The sequence below is a fragment of the Helicoverpa zea genome, chromosome 17 (assembly GCF_022581195.2).
Source record: "Helicoverpa zea isolate HzStark_Cry1AcR chromosome 17, ilHelZeax1.1, whole genome shotgun sequence".
Classification (NCBI taxonomy): Eukaryota; Metazoa; Arthropoda; class Insecta; order Lepidoptera; family Noctuidae; genus Helicoverpa; species Helicoverpa zea.
In genome coordinates, this window is record NC_061468.1 from 5633364 (window position 1) to 5659524 (window position 26161).

At 34.7% G+C, this 26161-nt stretch overlaps 1 protein-coding gene across 3 annotated transcripts in view; it reads left to right on the forward strand.

Annotated features, from left to right (window-relative positions):
- Nucleotides 1-1376: 1376 nt before the first annotated feature.
- LOC124638272 (carbohydrate sulfotransferase 11) overlaps nucleotides 1377-26161 on the forward strand; it is a 47225-nt gene continuing 22440 nt past the window's right edge. The window contains exons 1-3 of one of the 3 annotated variants that reach the window (XM_047175202.1): nucleotides 1377-1763; nucleotides 15872-16116; nucleotides 16587-16664. In XM_047175202.1, the coding sequence (XP_047031158.1) occupies nucleotides 15958-16116; nucleotides 16587-16664 (237 nt within the window). In that variant the 5' untranslated portion in view covers nucleotides 1377-1763; nucleotides 15872-15957. The remainder of the gene's footprint in view (nucleotides 1764-15871; nucleotides 16117-16586; nucleotides 16665-26161) is intronic. The other 2 variants (XM_047175203.1, XM_047175204.1) reach the window with 2 other exon arrangements.

The window sequence follows — 26161 nt, forward strand, 5'->3', positions numbered from 1 at the left end:
TTCAAGTAACGATATGAACAAACGATTGGCTCAATCGATTGATCATTAAACCGATTCGTTCATCGATAACAGGAAGCATTTTATATCGACGGCTTAAGCAAAGGAATGATCAGATTGTGCCACGTACCACATCAGTAGTTAGGTCACGTAGGGCCGACACTACTGCACTGTTAGGCTTTGATTTCCATTGCTCATTTGCTATTAGCATTCCAGAGTGTGTCTAAGCTACCGCCAGCAATGTGTCTGCATATTTGCAATTAATTGCTTGACTAATAAAGTTAATTGAACAAAGCTTCCGAAGATTTGTAATCACGGTCACGGATGTTTGTGGCACGGTTTGTATAAATGAGAATGGTTTACTTTAAGTGTTTTTCTTTGAAATGGAAATGGAATGCAAAAGTTATTGGGATCATTATTTTTATCAAAGCCTAGCCTAGCAACTAGGCTTTAGGAAACTTGCTTAGAATTTTGACTTACTTTTACGGCACCGATAAATAAGTCGTCTCCATATACTTAGTATGCCGGATGCAAGTAATTCGAATTTTACTACTTAACACGAAATAATATAAACGGCAAATATAAACACGAGACAACAGTGAGGATACAGGTAATTTCCACCTTAGCCTTGACTCTTGATAGATCTTCAAATAGGTAGGTACTTATTCAAACTAATAAATAAAGTGTAGGTTTATCATCACCATACAATCTAAATGCCCAATAAACACAGCCAGACAAGGGTTCTAATTTAAGAATGAAGTGACTGCTGAGTCACTGGACTTTGGACCCACTTGAGTCCTTTGGGTAATCATTTTCATTACGGCAAGTTAATTAGCGATATCTCCTCGTTGTTCGACTTTATCTGCACCTCCGCTCGTGGGATCACTGTGACCTAACACGACAACCTTGAAAGGTCTGCACATTATTCCTTCCTTTATAAATAACCTCTCAAATGTCAGAAATTCACAGCATTGTTCTTAAGTAGGATCCGAGATAGGATACCATCGATAGAGACGTGCATGCAGACGAAAAGACAAGTTCAACATTAAATCTCAAAGATAACAAGAACTGAAAATGTGGGAACAAGGTCATTTAATCAGCTGATCCAAGAGGGTTTCCCGATAGACCTCTGAGTCACGCATGCGTATTGACAAACGTGTTTCAGAATTAACAACAAAATATTATAGAGAAATGTAAACGGTTGAATGTAACCGCAGAATTCTTCAACGCGGTACAGAACCGGGTCAGTGGCTCGGAATTTCGCATGTCACGGCCTGTTGTTGGCACATTTTTGCAAAGAAAATGGTATGTTTTCGTTGTGTTAAGTACCGGGGTGGTTGCCAGAAATAAAGCTGCAGTGCAGTAGTGAGCTTGCAGCGGCAGACTGCGGTGCTTGCTCACCATTCATTGTGATGGCGGGAGGTCGATACGCCAGTGTCGCCGCGCCTTCTGTAGTGCGCGGTCGTAGCTTACCGTCCGTCGGTTCATGCCGCTCGTCTGACATTTGTGAGCACTGCGCAACCGACTGATATCGACAGTGAAGCCTTTATTTATAAACAAATTGTAATTATCTGTGCTTTTAATATTTTTTTAACGCCAGTTTCATTGATGATCAAGGGTTTAAATACTTTGATTGAGGAGTATTAGTGACATTCAAGAAGATATCGTATTTATTTAATATTTTACGTGAAAGCGCACGTGACGACAGACTATTACATAAATATTAAATAGTATGGACACAAATTTATTTGCAACTTAATTGATGAGTAAGTATTTACACATGTTTTATATATGCACGATCACTGATAGGAACTACATTACAATTTATCACAATAGCTGTAGATGAATGAGTGAACAATGATACAATTCAAAATATAAATAAAATAAAAAAACTAGAATAATAAAACAGCTGTAAGTGGAGATAAGAGTAGAAAACAAGGTTCGACAGTTACATAAGTATTTATCAATGGAGATATTATTTGACAAGTGATACCTACATGACACTTGAGGATAAATTCCCGATCACATCGGTAGTGTAGGAGCAAGCATTCAAACGCCCACGGATCTACTGCCGCGGTCCCAATACGATGACACATGCGTTAATCAAATTAAGAAGCCATACGAGTATAACAATGATAAATTAGAATACTGCAAAGAAGACATTTCATGCTTTTCTATTGAAGATACAGAAATCGAAACATCTGATCATGTAAATAAGATGAATAACAATTCCGATGAGTCATTACTTGAAAAGGCTTTTTAGACTAGACTTGCAAATGATAATGATGATAGTACCCCAGAATGCATCGGTAATTCGTGTTTAGACATTACACAAATCGGACCAATTAAGCATTATAAGTAATTCCGTAATCCAATTGACTTGATGAGATTAAGATAATTTGGTAATGTAATAGCTATAAGTAGGAAACTGCCCAAGCAATTAAATTGAAAAGAATCGTAAACAAATGAAGTTCATTATATTTTGAAGCTTATTGGATGGAAAACTTTTAATTGATTGCTGGAAATACAATATTTTTCAAAAGCATTTATTTACGTTACGTGGAGTAAAATACGAATGATTGCTTCGCGTGCCGAGCTTTTGTTTAAATTTTTATTATCAGTAGCTGCATGAAACTCTGTTTTGTTTCTATGAAAATTATTTACTTACATTGTATTTAATCACGATAAATAATTGATCATTATTCATTTTATCGGCATGTCAGAATCTGATGTTTAGATTCGTCATACTACATTCTGTCCACATTTTTACAGCTTTTAGCAATTTGAGTAGGATTCACTCTCAAATAAACAACTTTCCTAAGCTTGGTCTGCAATTTTTTGCTCATCCATTGAATCAAAGAAGCTTTGGTTACAAATATTGATTTCTTTGGTTCGATTCTATTCAACTTTAAAGATGAAAAAGATGCCGTTCGCAAAAAACAAGTCTGTAGCTACATGTGCAGATTTAAGTAATTCCGCCTCAGGCAAATTCTTTTTCGCAAGGAATTCGTGTTTGAATAATTTTCAATGAATATGACAGTCAATACTGGTCGAGGTCATCCTCCATCTTCAATAGGCATTTAGTTGTTCACCTTTCAGAATATACTGGAAAATTAATCGTATGCAACGTTGCGTCCAAATTTATTTATAGTCAAAACAAATCATTAGTCAAACGGATGTAAAAAGTTAGTGGTAACATTGTGACAAATGTGTCAAGGTTGATCGTCAAATTGTTGAATATTCCCTAAATGTTTCTTCTTTATTTATGTTATAAAGCATATACCTAATAGTCATAGTCTTTTCAACAATTTATATTGTTACCCTGTAAAATTGCCGTGTTGCTACATTTTCATTTTCCACAGTTTCAAATGCAGTATTATGTAATACGGTGATTATTATTATGCTACTGCTCCACCTGCGTCTTAACGCGTAAAATTTTGGCGTTACGCAGATGTGGCCAACGTTTTATTGGCATTTTATACAAATGGCATTATTAATAGCATTAAACGTTAAGCGATAACTCGGGTGTCGGTTTTTTGGACACATCAAAGGGTTTTAGTGCGTAGCTTAGCGCGCTTAGTGATATTGGCTACATTAATGCCATCTCAGTACACGCATGCAAGGACGAGTGTAGATACTTTGTTTAAGCGGTAACTGCATTTTACGAGCACGATAATGGAATGGTCAAATGAGAAAGCTTTAGTTTTTAGAATTATTTTGTGTGTCTGAGTTTAACCTCTTTAATGTGTGTTAACGCGTTACTTCATGAGGGATTAACTCTTTGCGTACTTGTACCTAAGTGTAGCCAACACGCATTTTTAATGCAATAAGTAACGTGTAGTTGGCCATTGACATTAACGTTAACGCTAACGCAGGTGGAGCAAGAGCATTATATGTAGGTTTAGAATAAATTTCCTATTAACGTTGCGCAACTGATGCTTGACTCCGAATTGTTGAATAAATTATAGGAACCAGTAACTTTTGTCACACGTGACCAACTTAATAATTTTATTTTTTCAAGTGTGTCATTCTATGTGTGGCTTCGAATTTAATAATATCTTTTACTATCGTTCTCCAGAGTTTCTTCTTCAAGGAAAGTATTTTTTTCGTCAGTCCGCATAACACTTGAAGCTAATAACGCATATTAAATCATATCATCATATTAATTCATCGGTAATTATCAAAATATTGTCTTTATTAATCCGTCTATATGAAACCAGCGAGGTTATCTCGTTCGTAATTCCATAATAGCAAATTTTTTCGGGATAACATTTACAGTCAAATTCGACCTTTTTCACTAACCGACATTTTTCAATAAAATGCAGTACTGTAGCACAAGTTAACTTACAAAACAACATTCGATTGAACTTTTTAATTGGCCCTTAAAGATTAGTTTCACTTCAAACTGTTCCAATAAAAATAACACTTTAGACTTTATTCTATGATTCAGTTGAACGATGTTTTATATAACTGCTACAGATACTGCAGCTACATCTCTATTAATTGTCTGATTCATGGCCAATATACATATCAGGACGACTAGTATTGTTATAGGTACTACGTTCTTCGAATATCTTGCAGTATCCAGGCAAGCTTCACAATTCAAGCTGGTTACCGCAAAAAATAATTTTATTTATTTATAAATTGATTTTCAATTTTTATACACACACATAATAAAGAAAGAAGACAGGAAATAAAGAATTTACAAAGGTAGGTAATGCTTATTTCTAAAGAAATCTCTTCAAGCATACCTGCGAAAGGAAAGAAGAATAAAAGAGATGTAGACAGTGTGTAAAGAACAATGGAAACAGAAATTAAAATGAAAGAAAACAGCTGTATATTGTATTATATAATATAATCATGTTTAGCTTCGGAAACATCACTGCTATAGTTCGGCCATTCAGAGAATGCGTTCCTGACACGTCGCGATTGAACTGACGACGTAACTACATTCATTGATTATTGATATAATAATGTTGTTTTAATGCTCCTCAATTGTTAAAACGGTAAACAACCAGCAAAAATATTTTTATCGTAACTGCAACGCCATTGCAAAGTTACGTCGTCAGTTCAATCGCGACGTGTCAGGAACGCATTCTCTGAATGGCCGAACTATAGTATTAATTCAGTTGTTATCGGGTATGTGAATGTCACGTCATTATCGCTAGATTATGTATTTTTGTTGAACTCATTATGGTCGTTAGTTATGTCAATCATTTGACGTCCCTCACCTATATTTTTATAATGAATTATAGGAATATTTATGCTGTCGGGAATTATGTATGTACTTACCTATGTACATATGTTATGTTGATTTTAAGGATTATTTATGTCAAGGAACATTAAAACAAGGTACACTAACATTATACAAGCCATCTTATGTACTCCCCTTATGGTACTCTCTTATGTACTGTCTTAGGAACTCCCTTATGGACTGTCTTATGTACTCCCCTTATGTACTCTCTTATACACTCTCTTATGTACTTCCCTTATGTACTCTCTTATGTACTTCCCTTATGTACTCTCTTATGTGCACTCTTATGTACTCTCTTATGCACTCTCTTATGTACTTCCCCTATGTACTCCCCTTATGTACTCTCTTATGTACTCTCTTATGTGCTCTCTTATGTACTCCTCTTATATACTTTCTTATGTACTCTCTTAAGTATTCCTGTTATGTGCACTCTGTTATGTACTATCTTATGTACTCCTCTTATGTACTCCCCTTATATACTCCACTTATGTACTCCCTAATGTACTCTCTTATCTACTCTCTGTGATCGAAAAAACCGTTATAAAAAGAGAACCCCATGGTTTTTAGGTGAAACGATTTTTTTTTAATCATCACTTTATACTGAATCTAATCATACACAAATACGTAATTATGAAGTTTCTGTCGACTCTGGATGTTTTTTTGGCCATCTTCTTTGGTAAGTAGATAGGTGATACCCTGAATAAATACATCGGTTGATTTTTATCAATACACATAAGCTATAGTTCGGCCATTCAGAGAATGCGTTCCTGACACGTCGCGATTGAACTGACGACGTAACTTTGCAATGGCGTTGCAGTTACGATAAAAATATTTTTGCTGGTTGTTTACCGTTTTAACAATTGAGGAGCATTAAAACAACATTATTATATCAATAATCAATGAATGTTATTACGTCGTCAGTTCAATCGCGACGTGTCAGGAACGCATTCTCTGAATGGCCGAACTATAGTAGTAATGTATAACAAAGCATATAATTATGTCAGCATTAGTAGGTATACAGAAGTTTTGCTGAATTCATTGTACCACCAAAATAAAATTGGACTTAATTATAATGATTTAGAAAGGTCACAATCAAAATACCAAAGTTCCTAAGATGTGAATGAAAATATTTGCAACATCATGTTTTCACAAGAGACACAAAACATAAGCCGTGGGAAACCGTTTGCTCTAGAACTCGTAGTCTACGGAGTCTTACGAAAACCATAATAATGTTAATCAACCATTTATTGCTATTGTCAACTTACAGAGAGACAAATTAAAACATAAGTAACTAAGTACTACAAGAAGAACAAAAGAATGTCTGAATTACTACTTTTAACAATACGGACTCCATGCTGAACGGGCTAAATCTAGGCATAACTACTTAATAATGCTAAACTCAAGACGCATCAAGAATTAAAAATACACTTACATAGTAGGTAATGTTATGTGGTAATTTGTCTTAATGGGGACTTGAATGCATTCGTGTCAGTATCATAATTTTAAACATCCTACTAACTGATATATTGAATATTTTTTTATTCCTAAAAATGTTCATGACAAACTTGAATCTCAAAGCCAATGAACGAAAGCAGATCAAAGAAGAGTTATCAATAAAAGCTTGCAACGCCTTTAATGAAACAGGTTCTATATTAAGCACAATGCATACCAATCCTAATATTTAACAGAGCTACAGTGAGAAATGCAACAATAATAACCACGCATTAAGTGTTGGGTCAAAGGTCATATTTATAGACAAACGGTGACGGGTTGCTCAATGCGACGCCATTATTATGGATGCCTAAGGCCTAAGAATACCTGCTATTCTTAGGCTCATATCTGCGTAGGTTTATTTCACATTGCGTCATACAAACATAATTATGTTAGCAAAATGACGATTCTTATTTAGGTTAAGAACACTAATTTGAGAATGAGTGCAAATCAAAAAAGCATTTCCATGAAACTTCGCTTTGAACTGCGTTCATGGAAACGGATGCTTGGAATGTAAATGTAAAACACATCAGACAAAATCTGAACGCGGAGTTCCCGGCTGTCTAGTACATATTTGTAATACAAACACGAGAATTAGTAAGGCAGGCAGAAAATGAGCAGATGTAGACTAAACCTTTTAAATGCAAATGTAGATTAATGATTTAATTACAGCAGTGCATCACCTATTTATCAATGAACTCATTGATGTTATATTCTTAGAACAAGAACATATGACCAGCAAAATATCGAATAACATAAATGAATCTAATGAAGTGTAATATGAGCTAAATAAAGCACTATAGGCTATGATTCAGATTCAATTTAATGTATTCAACTCATCAAATATTATGCAGCGTAATTCAGTGCCTCAAGGAAACTATTAGCTATGCTAATGACACTAATTTACAATTGCAACGTACAATTTGTAAGTTTTCCAAGAATACTGAATACCTACTGAAGTTTGCTTGATGCTATTGTTCGTGAAACTATTATGGGTGACATTTAAAGTTTGAACATTAGCTTCGTATAGTTTTGTATTTGTGTTAGTAGGTACCTAATAATTCATTCAAAAGATGACCTACTATTTTCAGATAGGTAGGTACTATTGATGTAAGTTTTAAACCTTCTTGTTTACCAGTCAATTTGACGCACCAGCATAAATCCTTTACTATCGATTTCGTCATCATCTACCTATTTATTGTCTTTTCTCGACTATGTTGGGATTGGCTTCACGTCTTACCAGCTGAGTATCAGTTATTTAAATGGAGCGAATGCCTATCTGACCCCCACAATCCAGTAACCCGGACTTCTCGATACCCTTTGGTAAAACTCTACGATTTCGTATTTAACTAAAAAGAACACGTGACAATAGCAAAGCCTAAATTATTATAAACCATTAATATTACCTCACGAGCCAGAAGGTGCGGCAACAAGAATGACCGAAATGCGGCAACCGCCACAGATGACAAACTGGTAATCTTAGCTCATCGTCACACTTTGTAAGACTTCGTAATACATCACCTACGTGCCTACCTATTATATGAGTAGGTATACAATCAATTTGTCTTATGAAAGCAAGCTTTAAGAAAACTGTGACTATTGACAAGTATATTTTTTTCTCGCCGGAAATGCTAACGCCTAATTTGAATTAAGTAATTAAATTAACAGAAGCATAAGTTCATCAGATGATAATGCTGATAAAGATGAACAAAGCCCAATCATATTTAGGACGAATATGTACAATAAATCATGTTGGCCAGGCAGGGACCCATAAACTCATATGGCCCTAAGTGTGTCTAAGATTTAAGACTTTCAGTCAGCGGCATTATTTCCAACATTTATTAAAATTTTGCTCTAGTTGTTACAGTCATAGCTTCAGACATGAAATATTGTAAGTACTGGTGCTAACTATAGGTACCCGGTCCATCTGTTTTAAATATTAAAACAATATATTACTTCACATCGAGATATCAATAGATTATGGCGCACCTGTAAAACTTTTTAAGCACTTTTGACTGCTCTTTGCGTTTGAGGAGATAATTTATCATTCTTCAGATTATAAGGTTATTTCTCAGCGTCAATATAAAACTAAGGGACAACAATATCTAAGTACACTTCTGCGGTTTCCTACTATTTCAAAAGATTGCTTTAAAACATAGGTAAATCCAGAAAGACCCTGAATCGAATCGTAGAAGGCCAAAATTAACAATTTTAAAAAGAACATTTGTGGTATTGTATATGCTACTAACTAAAATATTATAAAGGAAATAGGTAATGAAGGTGAAAAAAATAAATAAGTACATAGTTCAGTATAGATTGGGCGTAAGATGCACAAGGCGTACATCTCCCGTCTGACTCCGCATTCAGAAATTTTGGAAGCCGGCCAATCGATCTAATTCCTTAGTTTCAGTATTCAATGTCATTGACAATCTAATCATTTTGGATTTTACTTTATCATTTTACGACTTGGCTCTGTTTAGCTCTATACATCGCAGATTGCAGAATAGTTTATTATATACCGTCCACATTTTTAGACTGCTTTTTAAGTTCTGTTTATATTTTTATTTATTTTCTCTGTGGTTTCACTATTCTCCAGATTTTTGTCATCATAAAAAGGTTGTGTTTGTTCCATCTTATCATAGTTTTTATCAAAAATGATAGGTTGATGACCTATGTAGTTAGTCATGCCAACTTTATATCGTGTTACAAAATTATCAAAAATTGTGTCAAACTGAGACATATTTTATCTTCGTTATCATTTGACTCGTACTTGTCTGTTCATCTTAAAGTATTTGATATAATTTTAATGGGAATTAACTGATTTGAGTTGTATTTGTAGTAAGGTTAAAACGTTTATCTAATTAAGATTCTGACTTAAATTAAGCAAGCATAAAATGTTTATATTATTTTAAAAGGTTTGACTCGTATGTAATATATATATTTGATTATTGTACATGAACACAGTTCGATTGATTCCAAATGTGCTGCGGAAATCCGCAAGACGTAAAGAAAAGTCACGAGACCTCGCTAAGATAACCTATACATATTGATGTTATCGATACAAAGTACGGTATCGATAACCTATCAGTTCAATCCAACACTTTTGCTCCGAAGATGAAAATTGAAAATGAACTGAACTATAACTATCTTCTCTATACAATTTTGTTAGTTGATCAGCAGACTCTGAAGTATCTTAGGCATATAATAAAACTGAATTACAGTACACATCTTATTATACTGTACAATAAAAATGTTCTGTCACCCTCATGTTATTTTATTATGTGTAATACACTCGTACGGCGTCGCCCGCGGCTTTATTACGTTACTCAGCTAATTTGCCACCATAATGTAGGTAATCATCAGCATCTGGGAGATCGAGCAACGAACCAATTAATTCGATTAACTCGATATTAGCTACTAATTGAATCGATTCCATCAAAACATTTTACGTTCCTGCTTTGAAAAGCGTTTGTAGTTGATAAACATGCAACTATTTTTAGCTTACGTTTTAATAATAAAACGGTAATGAATCATGAACTTTAGCATTGTTCGAATAGTTCAGATGTTTAACAAACCTCTCTCAGTTTGGAGTGGGAGCTTTAATTGTTCATAAGTCTGCAGTTTGTGACGTCATTGTTAACGTTCTCAAATGAACGCGTGGTTTGGGAATGTTTGAAAAACTGTTATTTTTATTTAATAAATTATCCATAAAAATTGAGGCATGTTTTAGTTTTTATGGTTTTACTGCTTTTATTTTTTATGTTTGTACGTATTATAATACGTCCCAGAGCTACAAAACGTTAGAGGCGGCAACCTGTTTAATTGGTTTAATAACAATTGAGTTTTAATTAAAGACTCGCATAGCTTCGTTAGTAGCGTTTTTACCTCCATGGCAGGTATGTGTATAGGCGGTAAGATTAATTACTTTTTGGCCTAAAGCGTTTTGTGTCTGAACGATAATCATTATGACAAGTTTGAGATGAGTTCATTATGTTGTATTATTATGTGTGAGATATACAATAGTAAGTCTAAATAAGTGTGTTGAAGGTTTAAAAGTGCCTTCTATATTGTAGTAAGTTTCCTTTTGACCGTAATGCTCCTATTATTTTTGTTTTCGATTATATCGACTAAACAAATGACTTTCAGCCTTACTTATAAACGTGAATTAAATAATAAGTATAATACTTAAGGGCTGTTTAAGAAAATTTTTACTTACAAACGTTGCTTAAGCATGTCTTAACAAACAGTTAATCACTACTTAAGACATTAAGTAGTGATTAGTTAAAATGTAGCTTAGAAGGTGATTAGAGATTTTTATAAGTAAGGCTGTTTAATTTTGATCAAAGCCTGTAAATTCTGTAGTGTTATTCCAATCTAGACAGACCAAAAGAGATGTTATCTTTCATCCTGTAGGACTACATAGGACTTACTTACGCCCCGAGCGTCCGCCGTAATGCACTTATTATGTGAAGCAATATAAACTAGACTGATAGCATCGAAATGCAATCACCATCCGCTTGCCAAGGAGATTATGGCATTGACCTTCGTTTGATCAGCGAAGTCCGGAAGCCTATCTTTAGCAATAGACATTCACTATAAAAATCATCACGTACTTAGATTGACTTCTGCGTAATTCTCTTAGAATCAGCTACTTTAAATGATAATTCGGCGTGATAATTGACAATCTTGACTCGGTCATGCCTCTTTTTGCTTATTAAAATATCAATTACATAATTTTGTACTTTTGTTAGTGGTGGCAGTGGCAACAATTTTTAATAAACATTACTATCAAAACGGAAACTTAAAATCCAGATAAATCTGTCTGGATGTGATTTCCCCGGTTTCACCAAGTTCTGTCGTTGATAAAATTCCTATCAGTTGTTTCGAACACAAAAATAACAAAAGCCAGTCGTATAAATTGAGTTTATATTGATGGGCTTTTAGAGCTACGGGTAAAAGCCTCCGCGCCAATATAAAAATTCCGATGACGCTGTCAATTTAAAATGCGGACCTTTTATTTCCCGGGAAAACGACACCCGCACAAATTCTGACTCCATGCAATTTCCCAGCCCTGAATATTGTAAGAGGCGAAACGAATTAGATTATGTAAACGACCGATCCGTCCCATGCGTTTTGTTATTTTAATAACATGCAGTAGGTACCATTAACCTATGTAAATATTCCCGTGATAGTACGAGTATAACCTAGTTTAAACTGTTATTGAAAGATGTCACGATTTCAGGCCCAGTTTGTTGTTTGCAGTATAGATTGTATCGACAATAGCAGAGCAGATCACGCAAGGAGCTCGTCAATGTATTGTAATGGTCTATGCATTTAACATTAGTTATAAACTGACATGAAAGTTAGCGGTGAATAAGTGTAATTAACCGATATTCGTGCCAGGTATTGATTGCTTTAGGAAATGAATACCTATGTAGTTCCTATTTTTGTTTATGATTCAGAATGTTTGGTTGCTTTTACCTACCTATTAAATGTTATAAATATACTCCGATATTTATGTTTTTATCATTGTTATAATGGGAGGAAATATCTATATAGGCACACAATAGGCCAGAAAACACGTGCAACCTTTTTGGAACACATAAAACTTAACCTTATAAGAAAACAATGGAGCCATGACACACAAAAGCGCTTAGAAATTATTAACTTTTCCTTCCTCTCATATTGTATTCAGGAGTTCATTTATTAGATACTGTTACATAATATCGAGTTGCAATCTCGGAGCCATTTTCTAGAGAATGCGGAGGTCATACAATACGGGGGCCGGCTAAATGGATCCGAGGCAAAACCAATTTTCCCGGCCAAGAAGGTAGATAATCCCTTAAAAATTAAACTGCTTATTCCACAGACTCTTTGCAGTTTTTTTTTCAAGATTAGAAAAGCATTTCAGGGTTGTAAACATTTACGATTTTCTTTGGTTATTAAATTTTACAGTAATTGGTCTGACTCACGGTTATTTCGCTTAGAAATCCTTAGGTGCTGAATATTTATAGAAAGGTCCGCATTTCTTTTGTTTTTTTGTGATCTGGTTTTGCGAAACTGACTTTCAGAAATTGGGTAGGCTTCTCTACATAGGCTGTCCATATCCAGTAAAATTATATTTCCTAATATACATTATCTCTTTAGAGTTACTTTACAAGCCTTGTTTAAATCGCACCCTGAGATATTTTAATGGGGTTTTGTTATACTTCATCGTAAGCAACTTAAAGCATTTTTTTTAACTAAAAATAGATCTGATAATCTGTAGTTGAGAACTAACAGTGTAAAAACAGTTTCATACCAGCTACTGGTTTACTTAATAACCTTACACAGATTGTATATTAATTTAATATCAGCATACCATGTTGTCGATCGGACCGGTATGTGTATCAATTTATATATTAACTGTAACGTTATGAAACGGGATGCCTTTAACCATTTATTAACTGAGAAGTACCTAGTTAACTAAGTTAACTGTATGCTTATATTGTTATAAGTGGACTACTCGTTAAAGGAATATTAGAGTATGTAAAGTAGGTAGGTATGTATACGTTTACATACTCGTGGATAGAAAATAAATTAAATATTAGAATCGATTTGTGTGTGAAGTTATCACTAACCACTTAATGGTTGATATGTAAATGAAAATTATGTGCAAATACATACATTCGTGTGAATACAAGTTACAATTTGAATACAACTGAAAATAGTACTTATACGAAATAAGACAGTTCTAAGTATGTAGGTACCTATGTGACATAAACTATACACCATTGATAATAACAAATATATTTAGAATTTATTTAGAATTGTGATTTGTGTTACATATCATTATCATCATCATCATCATCAGCCTATAGCAGTCCACTGCTGGACATAGGCCTCTCCAAGTGCACGCCACTGAGATCGATTTACATATATCCAAACTAATTTGTTTTGATTATCATTTTAATTCGTTCTGTTTTTACAAAAGCCATTACCGTTGACGTGTCGGGCAACGCTGCGGGCCAAACCATGAGTCACAGAACATTAAACTTTTCAGCTCCTAATTTAGACCTTGGCCTGATACAAAATAAAATGAAAAATATTCACAAAAACTGTGAGAATATTCACATTAAGTTTGAGATGATAAATCATGGAGATGCTGTTAGGAGTATTTTTGCTTTTAGGAGTATTTTTTGTGCGAGAGTCACAGTACAATGATTAGACATTGTCTGTATTGACTGACAAAGGTAGTGCTCGGTCATACTGCGTAATGGAAAAACAGACGAAGTAGCGAATAGCCTTGGATCTTCAAAAGGTCAACTTGCTAGACAATGGTTCGGAACATTTGGATAATCACGTCCTTTATTGCGAAGTGTTGGGTAAATTTAAGTCAGGATGTTTTCAGAACTGATAGTTATTTTCTTTTAAACGCAAAATGTTCAACGAAATGTTGAAATTCCACTTATTAATAGCTGTAACTTCAAATAAGTCCGTAAACATATTTAGGTCTAACTGAGCATCGGCCTTTATGAATGGAAGGCATTATAAGTAAACTGTCATTAGTGACAATGACTGTAACTATTTCTGGTAATTGTATGCGATGCGGGCAAATTAAATAAATCACTCTGTATAACAGGCACATAATTATTATTCCATTCTTCGTAAATAAAATGGTTTTTAAATGTAGTGCTTATTAAAAGAAATAGGTACTGGACCGATTTCAAATATTCACCTTTTACTTTTTTTTTCAAATATTTTAGTATATGTACCTACTTGGAAGTAATTTCCTCTGAAGTATTAAATTAATAAACTTTCCGCAATTATTTATGGTTTAATTATAAAATCATAATTTCTACGTGTTTATATTTTATGCGCCGTCATGCATACTGATCCCTTTTGTCACGCCATTAACCGTGACATTTCAAACAAAATGGCGGCTATTCGTATAATGAAAAGTGTCGCATCGTAGTTACGTACTTATTCAATGAATAACATCCGCGGTGACTGTCTAAATTTAGAATTGTAACAGTTTTATTTGGCTCAGCACATTGTGATGTCGAAATTACATTTGATTAAGTAACTACATAATTTGATAGTTATGTTATTTACTTTTCTGACAATGAGTTAACTATGCTTTGTGACTGACTGATCTCTAGGTCATTCAAATAAAAAAAAAGTAAAAATACAGGTGGGTTAGGTTAACGCCATAACATGGCGACTTGATACTTCTTCAGTAGACCTCAATATTTTTGTCTGTAGTTTTGCCATACTATTTGTCACTTAACTTGCTGAATAAATATGATATCTACTTATGGGTTCAGATGTCATACAGATCAAGCGACATAGAACTCAAAATAATATAAAAATCTTAAATAACAAAACCGAGAAAACGTTAAAGGATTGCAGTCAAAATTGATTTGGTAAACATTCCTTGGTTCACTGCGTAAGGCGTGTTTGTGAAATCCAAATAAGCTTTATAACGTGTTAATTTTCCGTTTAAATCTCAAACGAAATGTCAACAATCTTTGAAGTCAAGAATATCGTAAGACTAGAAATAATGAGCCTTAAAATGCACTAAACTCCTTTGAAAATTAATAAAACAACATTCTTCCGAGGTGAGGGTTTCGTTAAGAAACGTACAAGTCAGATGATGATAAACACAGAATTTATTATCATAGCTCTATAGAGGTGATGTAGTTTCCATAACATGTTTAGTGTCTAACCATTTTTAATTTGTTGCAATCGATCGTCAGTTTTGATACGTCTCGAGACATTAATTGATAGTATCGATAAATTACGACTATATCTAGGTGTACGGCCGAGTGTGAACGAACCTCGTTGCGTGCGCTTTCAGCTAGTTGTTTGTTTCATTAAGTATTTTACGGTTGATTTACTTATCACATTTTCCGACATGTACATTCGTGACCACGTACGCTAAATTGTGTACTAATCACGAATAAAAAAGTTGAATAAGCCACAAAAACACTGTGAAATTGCATTCATTGATCACACTAACTGTACCACGTGGTTTCGCTCGTTTGCGTAGACCGTAGACTGACACGACTTATTTATTTTTTGTATTTTTTACTTATTTACTAGTTTGTCTTATTTTTTTATTTTTAACGTTGCTTTATTCTTTTGCAGGTAATGGTGTAAATTGCCGTGGAATAAACAAATGAAGTGCGCGAAGACTATCGTAAGTGCGTCTAGGATTGTCGAGTAGTGTCGCGATGGTAGTAGGTCGTAGAAACGTCAGCATGATGCGGTTAGGGCGCTGTGTCGCCTTCCTCGCTGCTGCAGCTTTCTTGCTGCCCTTCACGATCCTGCTGATGGTGGCAGACCAGCAATACAACCTCACATACAGTTCCAAAAGAGTATTCTATCAAGAGGTGAGTACTTTTAATTTCTTCGCACAATCCATAGAATAAGTTTAACAAAATCACTCTGAAGCATGAAGACAAAAACGGTCACTATGGTGAAAAAAGACGGTCTACACAAAGCCTAACGAAACTAACCCCCCACACCACATTTGACTAAAATCACGAAATATTGCATGCGGATTAACACTACTTGTTTTATACAGAACTATATTTCCTTGAACCGTTTACAATTACCTACAACAAACACAACTAATCTTAGGTACCTATACTAAAATTTGGAGTGAGTTTAAAGATTCGTAACAGTCGAACTTCTGAAGGCTTAATCTTATACTTTTGGAACATCCGCTATCAAATTTTGACTCATAATAGCTGATGCTGGTTGAAATAATACTAATAATGAAGGATGTTTGACAAACCTCGCTTCGCATTGACCCGAACCAAAACGAAAGTGAATTCAGGTCAAATTTCTTCTTTTGCAGAGTGACTTCTATAAAATTAATGGAACATATTACGCGCCTATATCCGCGATAACGTCACCTACTATGTCCAGGCCTAAGGTAACAAACTTGTCGCATACACAGCCCAGCCAGTGGCGCGGGCACGCAGAGCGTCACGGCAACGTTTTCTGGACATTAAATATGCCTATTCTTGGTTTGGAAAAAAACAGGACTAAGCATGTGTTTTTGCAAAGGATATTGCAAACTATGCTTTTAAGAACTACATATAAATGGGGCGCTATTTTTAACTTCTATAATAAAAAACCTCGTAGCTGATGTTTATCTAACGATAACAAGGCGGTCCTGTATGATCCCGCCAAGAATACGACACAAGTGTCCCGCTAACGTCACGCTCGTTCCCTCTGTTTGCCTGAGCTAACACCGCACCCCACGCTTTACTTACAAAATATAAGAAACATGCAAAGGTCTAAAGACGGCTGTGCACGACTAACAAACAAATTACTCAACCGTGTCAACGGGAGAGCCACTGAGCACCTGTACCCCTAGTGTACGTTTTGTAAGGACGACGAAACGTAAACGCAAAAGTTTGCGTTTCGTTAACTCGATAAGTACACTACTTACACTCGGGGTACTGTAGATGTGTTTGTGACTTAAACAGTTACTGTTGAGTGTTGGGTATCGTTGTTAAACTTTGGGATTGTTTTTGGTGTTGACTTTATTACAGCTAATTTAGTTTTAAGGTGTCCTTTATGTGTTAGATTTGCACGGGGATGGGTTTCATTACTAATGTTTAGATTTTAAGATCATTCAGCGAAGCAATTGTTTCGTATTTACTGTTTTATGGAGTGAATTTGATAAAAACATTGTAAGATTTCCCATGTTATGTAGGCCACATTTCTATTTTACCCGAGAACATAGTAAAAGAGGATCCGCCACGCTTGTTCACGACACGCGAGCTTACTAACCGACGCTGATTCCCACACAATCCATCTAGAATCGATGGTCGTCATAGTCATAAAGTTCGATCAACTTTTATCAATGTATCGATATCAGGGATATCGATTTTAACAAATCGTTTTGTTTTTTTGTCTAGCTTTCTGATGTCACGGTAAGTTTTAATACGAGATTATTATGAATGATGAACGAACATTGTGAAAAAGAAAAATAGTTCGTATGAATTTTTATTTCTTAGGCATTTGTCTGAGAGTTAACTTAAACAATAGGCATTATTTAGGTTCTATGTATTATAAAAATACAAAGAGAGCACACTAAAAGAATGTGCGTAACAATTCACCTCATCACTATTCAGAGCAGCTCCCAAATATCATTGTGTTGAAGGTATGTCTGAGTGCCTGTGCTAATTAGATAACTGTATTCCTGCCGTGACTACATTATGACCTCTACGCTTCTGACTCACCGGCTACGAACTAAACTGTCCAAAATTACCAGCCCAGCGGTCATTACAATTTTTTACTATAACAAATTACTGCGACGAAACTCGTAAGTGTGCGTAATTTAATATTGTATAGCAAAAAACGGAACGCCGGAAATTCTTCCATGAAATTTTATTTGCGCAAAAACTTTTAAGTGCTTGACAATTTTATGGTATGGTTGCATTAAATAAGGAAGTACTGAAAAAGGCCGTATTTCGAGATGTGGCTATTATATTTTAGTATGGGATTACCCGTGAGGCACGTAACGATGTTAGGGGATGAAAAGGTTGACCACTTGCCAACCTAAATAAAACAAATGATGGATATGTCTTGTTGTCACGTAAGATACAATTTCAAAGACTTACTTAAATTCATGATACGAGACAGTAATAGCAAGGAATTGCATGCAAAAACTTGAGCATTACTTAACTACGTTGTTTGCAAGGAAGGGGCAAAAAACTCCTTTATGCACTAAAACATTTGTTTCTTCAAAGAATAGTGAGTGAAGCTTTCCGTGCAAGTTATAATTAAAGCAATTAGGAGTCAGATTGTGCAAGTAAACGATACTGCGGTAAACGCTGAGGGTAAAACGCTTCAAGAAGATACCTTGTTACATTATAGTTAACTACAGCTTATGGCAAAGACCACGTGGTAACTTTCAGCTTTGAAAACATTGCACCTCATGAAGTTACTAGAAATAAAAACCTTAATATTTCCAGCAATATCCAAGAGGTAATAGAAGCAATGAAAATGTTTTGTTGAAGTAATTGAGTTATACCCTATTGTCTCAAAAAAATTAACACCTACTAGAAAACTGATCTATTACAATGCAACTATGCTAACTAACAGTTCCCAATATATATTCCAAAATATCTTCACACAACGCAATATACAGTTGGTCAGCAAACTGTAGTATCTGTATGCAAGTGTTGACTTGGAGCGTGACATAGCGGCTCATTGCCGAAGACAATGATGCGATGACTGCAGTATGGAAAAAATGACATTGCCCCACATTTGTTTGAGGAAACATTGAGAAAAGATTTGTTTTTTTTGTGATGCATCTGCGGTTTAGGTGTTTTGTTGTCTGTAGGATAAAAGTCCTAAACTGTTAATAACATTCCTGAAAATGTCAGCTCATTTCCGTAAACGACGTGAGCTTTCAACCTTCAACACCCGCGACTCGATGCAAAATTAATTTTCAAAGAAGAAAAAAAATTTATATATATTTTTTTATGAGAGCTAGATTCGTCAAAGCTGCGCCGAAATATTTAGATTAATGTCAAAGTTTGGGTGAGCTCACAACATATACATACTTGCAAACCCACATCCACCGATGCACTTTCGTCAATTACTTCCCTCGTAAGTAAATAATTTCTGGAAACACTTTCTCGTTGCATGTACCTACATAGTGTGAAGGGTTGGATGGACGTGTAAACACGAGTAGCACTTGTGTACACCACTGTATCGCATTGCACTACAACTTGATTGCTGACGCGTTGATAGTTCGACACCTTTGCTTCTAGTGTTAAGCATGCAGTTTCCCTTCATTCTTAGGAAAATAGAATTATATATTCCAATAGTAAATGTAATAAATAATAATAAAATGGACTTACCTTGGGTACGTTTGTATAGTGTATACAGGGATAATCGCCGGTTTTGTGTCACCATTCTATTAAAGTTGTCTCAAAAGGGCTTCAGCATGTTGGCTTCGGCCCCACGTTCGCCTCCCAAAAATCCGGGACTCTGTAGTCCCGAGGTCTGGAAGAGATACATTTAAATGGACTTAAACTTGACAGGTTAATTATTATTTTTATTACAGGCACTTTTAAATTCAATGACATTGAATTAAACGTTGACAATGTCGATGATAAATTACGGAATATTTTAACATTGACTTTGACCGTATAAATAAATGCCCGCATTTGTTTCTGCATCCTATTATCATAATGAGTTATAATAGTGTAGGTATTAGTCAGTAATTACCTAATGGGTTAATTATTTCTTGCTTAGAATACTAAATGATAACAAAGACTATTCATACAAACTTAATTTAGGTTGGGATGAAGAAATATAATTAAACTCAGAAAAAACATAGCAAAATATGATCGAATTCGAAATGGAATTGAAAAAAGTCCTTCTTCATCAATTTTTTTTATAAAAAGCACGCCCTTCTCAAATCCCTCGTCAAGAATTCATAAAAAAAATAACAATCTTCGCAGGAAGACGCACAACGATGAAGCGACTCATTTAAAAATTCGTCAAATAGATTTACAAACAAACAAAAAACTCATGCCTGTCTCGGAAAGGTTAAGGGGAGGACAACGGCGCTTACATTAAATTTTGAGCAAAAAGTATACCGACCACTTCGCATTCTGCCATCGCTAGCGGCTCTACAAACGTCAGACAGCTAATATAATAAGCGGTTATAGTTTATAAGCACGATTTATAAACGTGAGTTCAGTTTTATGGTGTTTAAAAGTGGTCTGTAGTTTTGGACTTTTTATGCCTTCAAAGAAAAAAGACGCCGTGATTCACCCGGATAGCAGGATGAGTCATAAGAATGTCGGATGACGGTTTGCGTGCTCAAAATTTTGGCGAAAACGAGCTTGATTTGTTTAATACATACTCGTATAATTTGACCATTAAGTGTGTTTTTGTGTCATGCATTTTCCAGTTATGATTTTTTCCAAAAAAATGTAAGACAGTTGTTAAACATGTGTGAATTGTAGGCATTACAAAAGGTTGACATTGCACTCAAAATAACCTCGCATTAGTACTATGTATTTAATACATTTTTGATTCTGTCTAAACTGTAATATGTAGGCACTTAGTCGGAAAAAACTAATTTCTAAGCTTTAATTGAATAGGCACACAAATAGTAGGTACAGCTACAGACCTAGGCATTTTCTCAACAGCTATGATTTCCAATAAATAAATTAGTACTTTATCGATCCCTACTGTACTTAGTCGTCAGAATTATTGTGAAATGACTTCGGTGTAACGTTATCGATTGAATAATCAACTTCTCGAGTAAGCTGCAACTTTAATATGATTTTTCCTTGTAAAGCTTGCGATGTCTGGAATACCCAAACGAATTATTCATGTCTTTAACTCGTAAAATAAGACCATACAATAAGACAGTAAAATGTCAAGTGGTAGTTGGAATATTAAGAGCTTCGTTGAAAACATTAAACTTAAGTTAGTTCTTAAGCTAAATTCACACTGGGTCAACGACAAATTAAGGAAAATTTCTCTTAAAAAAAAAGACTCGGAGGCCGTCAAAATAATGCAAGTAAGTAGGTATCTAGTGTCATTATTAACCGACATCCCAAAAGGAGATTAAAATATTTTTTCCTTTTTACATCTGTATTTAATTCAAACTTCTATACATTTTCAACACGTCATCCTGCTACACTGGATTTTAGTGTAACCCTGTTATAGTCTAGTCTAAAACCCCTAACACAGATTCGCACGTTCTCGTGGCCGTACGTGCAACATGGCGCAACTATCTCAAACGATGCTCTTGCACTTTATCCGCGATGTCACGTACGCCTCCACTACTGGCGGCCGTGCTTGTTTGAAGTAGATACGTACATACATACATTGATTATTTATTCAGTAGATTTACTTCTTCTTTATTTATTACCTACAGACAATGAACCACTACCTATATGAAAATTATCTCTATAGAAAAAAGATAGATACCCTTATGAGGCGTACCCATAACACGGGTAGGTATGTATAAGAACTGCCGGTATATTTGATTACCAGACGATTAACTTGATCCAGAAACAATAATAAAATATGATTTAAATTCCCACCACGGTAGCAATTGAGTCGTTTATGACTATGGTGAGGTAAGCTCGGCGCTTATTTGCATTTCAAGCTGTCTCACACCTTTTGTTATTAAAAACTTAATACAAAGGCATAAGTTCTTCAACTACTTATGTGGCTCGTATTTAATCAATAACGGGACTGCTGGTGGTGAATGCGTTAAAAATGAGCAGTAATTTTGTGCAATTTTATAATTTTTCCTAGTTACAGTGATAAACTTATCATCATCCTCCGAGCCTTTTTCCCAATCATGTTGGGGTCGGCTTCCAGTCTAACCGGATTCAGCTGAGTACCAGTGCTTTACAAGAAGCGACTGCCTATCTGACCTCCTCAACCCAGTTACCCGGGCAACCCGATACCCCTTGGTTAGTGATAAACTTATAAACTGTCAAATTAAATTAAATAAACAATTGGGGCCCCTTCATGCACTGAAATAAGTTAGATAGGTATTTTGCGAAATAGACAAAAAGCACATCCAATAAGTAACAATAATTTTTTACTAATAGATACCGATCTACCACAGCATCAAGCTCAAAAAAGCGTACCAATAAACGATCAACACCATTTCGCATTCCTGCATCGAGATTAGAACCACTTCTAGCACTAAGCACATTACAAATTAAACGTTGGAACGTGACGCTCGTGCCGTGCGTGACACTGTGGAACACATTTATCTTGCAAATGTAACAGTTCTGCGGTAACAGTTCCGATATTTCCCACGTTCACTGGTTAGGCGTAAAAGGGAAAGGCTTGTTTTGATTGTTTGTTTGTTTTAAAATAAACATACATTTTTCATTTGTAAGCGCAATAAGTCTCATAGAAGTTCTATACGTAGGCAATGATGACGCTTAAATCTAAAGCCAAACGCTATCTAAATCTAAAGCCTTTTTCGTATTAAAAAAATAAAAGATACCTGCTTTTTTGGCAAGAGTCAATATTAGGAATATAACAATAGGAAAATATCTAGTCAATATTATTTAATTTTGCAATACGAATTGGCTGTTCGTATTCATAACCACGAACACGGAAAATCTGACATTAAATTATTTGGTAACATTTTAGTATCAAAGTTCAAAGGTAAACTGGTTAAGCATGTAAATAAAGTAGGATTCAACCGCAAGCCTGCTAAACATCGCATGCTACCTATTTTTCGGAATGTCAAATCTATCGTTGACATTTAAAGGGTGGATGTCTTTATAGCACAGAAAACCGCAAATAACTAGCTGACATTATTATTCCATAAGCATGAAAACATAAATCCATTCAATTTTCGCTACATACATTTTTAGTGGGTCAAATAGTTCTATCGGTAAGTTCTCTTCAAAGTGCCGTCAGTCACGCAAATGTATAGAAACGAATGGCTTGATCCATATTAGGTACTTATTTGTCTATCTTATTGGGCTCAACTGCTTGACGCTTGTATCTTTACAAATTGATGCGCTTTTGTTTTTGTTTAGTGTAGTTGTTTATTTTCGGTAGAATTTACGCACGAGTAACTCTGAGTTCCGTACGAGTATATAAAACATTAGTTTAAATAGAAAACAATGGATTTTTTATAACCTGTAGATAGGTGCGTACTAAGGAATTCCGTCCATTGACAGACACATCGTTCCATCTAAACTTACGGCCAGTATCCTGAAACACTAAAAAGCTATATTATACTCATGTAGGCATACTCGAGTTGTACTCGTGTAGGCATACTTGGGTATAATACAGGAGCAAATTCAAATAAAGACCCATTTTTTGGATGAGTTCTTTGTTATCAAAGAACTCATCCAAAAAATGGGTCTTTTGCTTTTGAGATCTTTTTGGTTTATACCAAAAAGATCTCAAAAGCAATACAGGCACTCGTTGTCCTCGTTTTTGGATATCGAACACTGTCAGTTGGCGAGCGTCCCGCCCGCCGCCGCAATGCGTCACCCTGTATACTGCATCGCTAAGATATAGGCTTCAAATAATAGCCTAAGAAATGATCTGTATATGTATTGCAAAGTTAAAAAAAAATTGTTGAATCTTAGACAAAAAATTTGGCCTTAAATTGAACAAAAGTCTTAAAGTGACCTAAGCTAAGGGTTTGCCAACCTGGGTAGTGTAGTCATAAGTTGATAAACCTTTTTTCGAACAATGGTAGGTGTGAACCAATGTGAACCAATTACGGCAAATTAAAGCTGCCTAATTAATACACCTAGGTATAGTTCGGCCATTCAGAGAATGCGTTCCTGACACGTCGCGATTGAACTGACGACGTAACTACATTCATTGATTATTGATATAATAATGTTGTTTTAATGCTCCTCAATTGTTAAAACGGTAAACAACCAGCAAAAATATTTTTATCGTAACTGCAACGCCATTGCAAAGTTACGTCGTCAGTTCAATCGCGACGTGTCAGGAACGCATTCTCTGAATGGCCGAACTATACCTACTATAATTTCACCATAACGTACCTAGACGATGAATTAAAACCTTCTTTCTAAAGATTGAAATATTAAAAAAACGAAAAGAAAAATTGATTTGTAAGCAATCAACCTCTTTTGTCTAAGCAACGGTAAAAGTTACGGTAATTTTATTGATGTTCTATCGTTTCGTAGTTAATACGGTTTATTTATTCTTCTTTTAAATTACAGTCAATAAAAGTCACGCTACCATTTATCATGCATACGCTAATAAGTTTTATCGGACCAGTATTTAAACTCTATTGGCCTTACTACAAAAACTTTAACCACTGTTTTACACTTGTCTAAAAAAAATGTGGCTCCAAAATGAACCTTATGTCAACGTCATAATTTGACATTTTTTTAGACAAGTCTTAAACTGACGTTAAAAAGTTTTTGTGGTAAGACGGTATATGTACATAAATGTACATGATATGTAAATGTGATTATTTATTATTTCCAAGCATATGTAGGTACATACCTATTTTCAATACACTGCGATAAACTTCCTTAAAGACAAGAATACTTGTACAAGTAGGCAAATAGAGTATTTTAACTTCCTCTTTTTAAATAAGCTTTGCCGTTCACGTGTCCCAATTCCATCAGATAAATTCGGTAAACCACTTATCACAATGGAAGCACGTAATATGACTGGCATACAAAAAGTAACATTTTATAATAATTATAAGTAATTGTGTAAAAAATGAGAGCACTTTTTATCGTCTGAGCGCGTTAAACTCTTCGCAAGTGAAAGTACGATAATAAACAACAAACATTACAGTAACTGTTTATAAATGCAGACGTTCCTTTGTACTGTATTTATTAATAAACTCTCTTTTTTTCTAAATGTTCTTATTTACTTTTAAACCATTCATATACTCAACAGAATAAAAAAAAATACTTGCATTAATTCAATACTAGCCGCTTTCCCGTGGTTTACGATAAAATACAGCCTATGTTGCTCGGAAAAAATGTAACTTTCAACAATGTTTTTTTTTTTTTTTAAATCGGTCTTTAGGTACAAACAAACAAAATAATGTTTCCTCTGTATTATAGTTTTATAGATTATAGCGTAAATTATAGTCAGATTTCTAGCCACAAACCAGAAAGCCTTTACAGATAAACCTACATCAGAAATTCTGCTTTCCACATTTGAGAATTTGCTATATCCATCAACGTATTTTATTTATCACCGCAAACTAGATTTGTATCTCATGTTACAAACGACGATACCAGTTTGCGGTTCCTCACGGATTATCATATTTATGTCACAGAACACCGATTTTATATCAATCTTTTACCATAATTATGTGATATAATTATCTTTACTTAAGCAATTTCAATAATATCCGTGGGAAGTTGGCATTAAATTATGGTTATTTTGCACTTTATCGCTTTATAATGAGCTGTTTATCGTTCGAGCTCCATATTCCAGTGTTTATTTTTTCTTAGATGCGGGAAATGGGCAGTAAAGTTGGTGAACGGGATAATTTACAGTCGCCATAAATAGGCTACTTATAAATTGCCATAAGGCTTAATTAAGTAAGTTAAAATAACAACTTTATCGGGAAGATTGGTCATTAATTAATTAGTATCTGTCAGTCTAAAACTGGATTTTGTTTTTTTTTTTTAATCATAGGTATAAGGCAAAACCGCTGTAAAAACATAGCCATCAATTTATATAAGTAAACCAACGACGCATAGCGATATCTAATGGCATTAGAGATCGAAATCTCTTCCATGGAAGCGCAAAACGCATTACCCTCCTTCTGAGTAAGTGGGGTCAAAACAAGATTATGACACTGATATGTTAAGTGATCGTTAAGTAAACTAGATTTTTCAATGTATAGCGTCTGTTTACTCGAAAAAGTAAAGTATCGACTGATGAAAACTT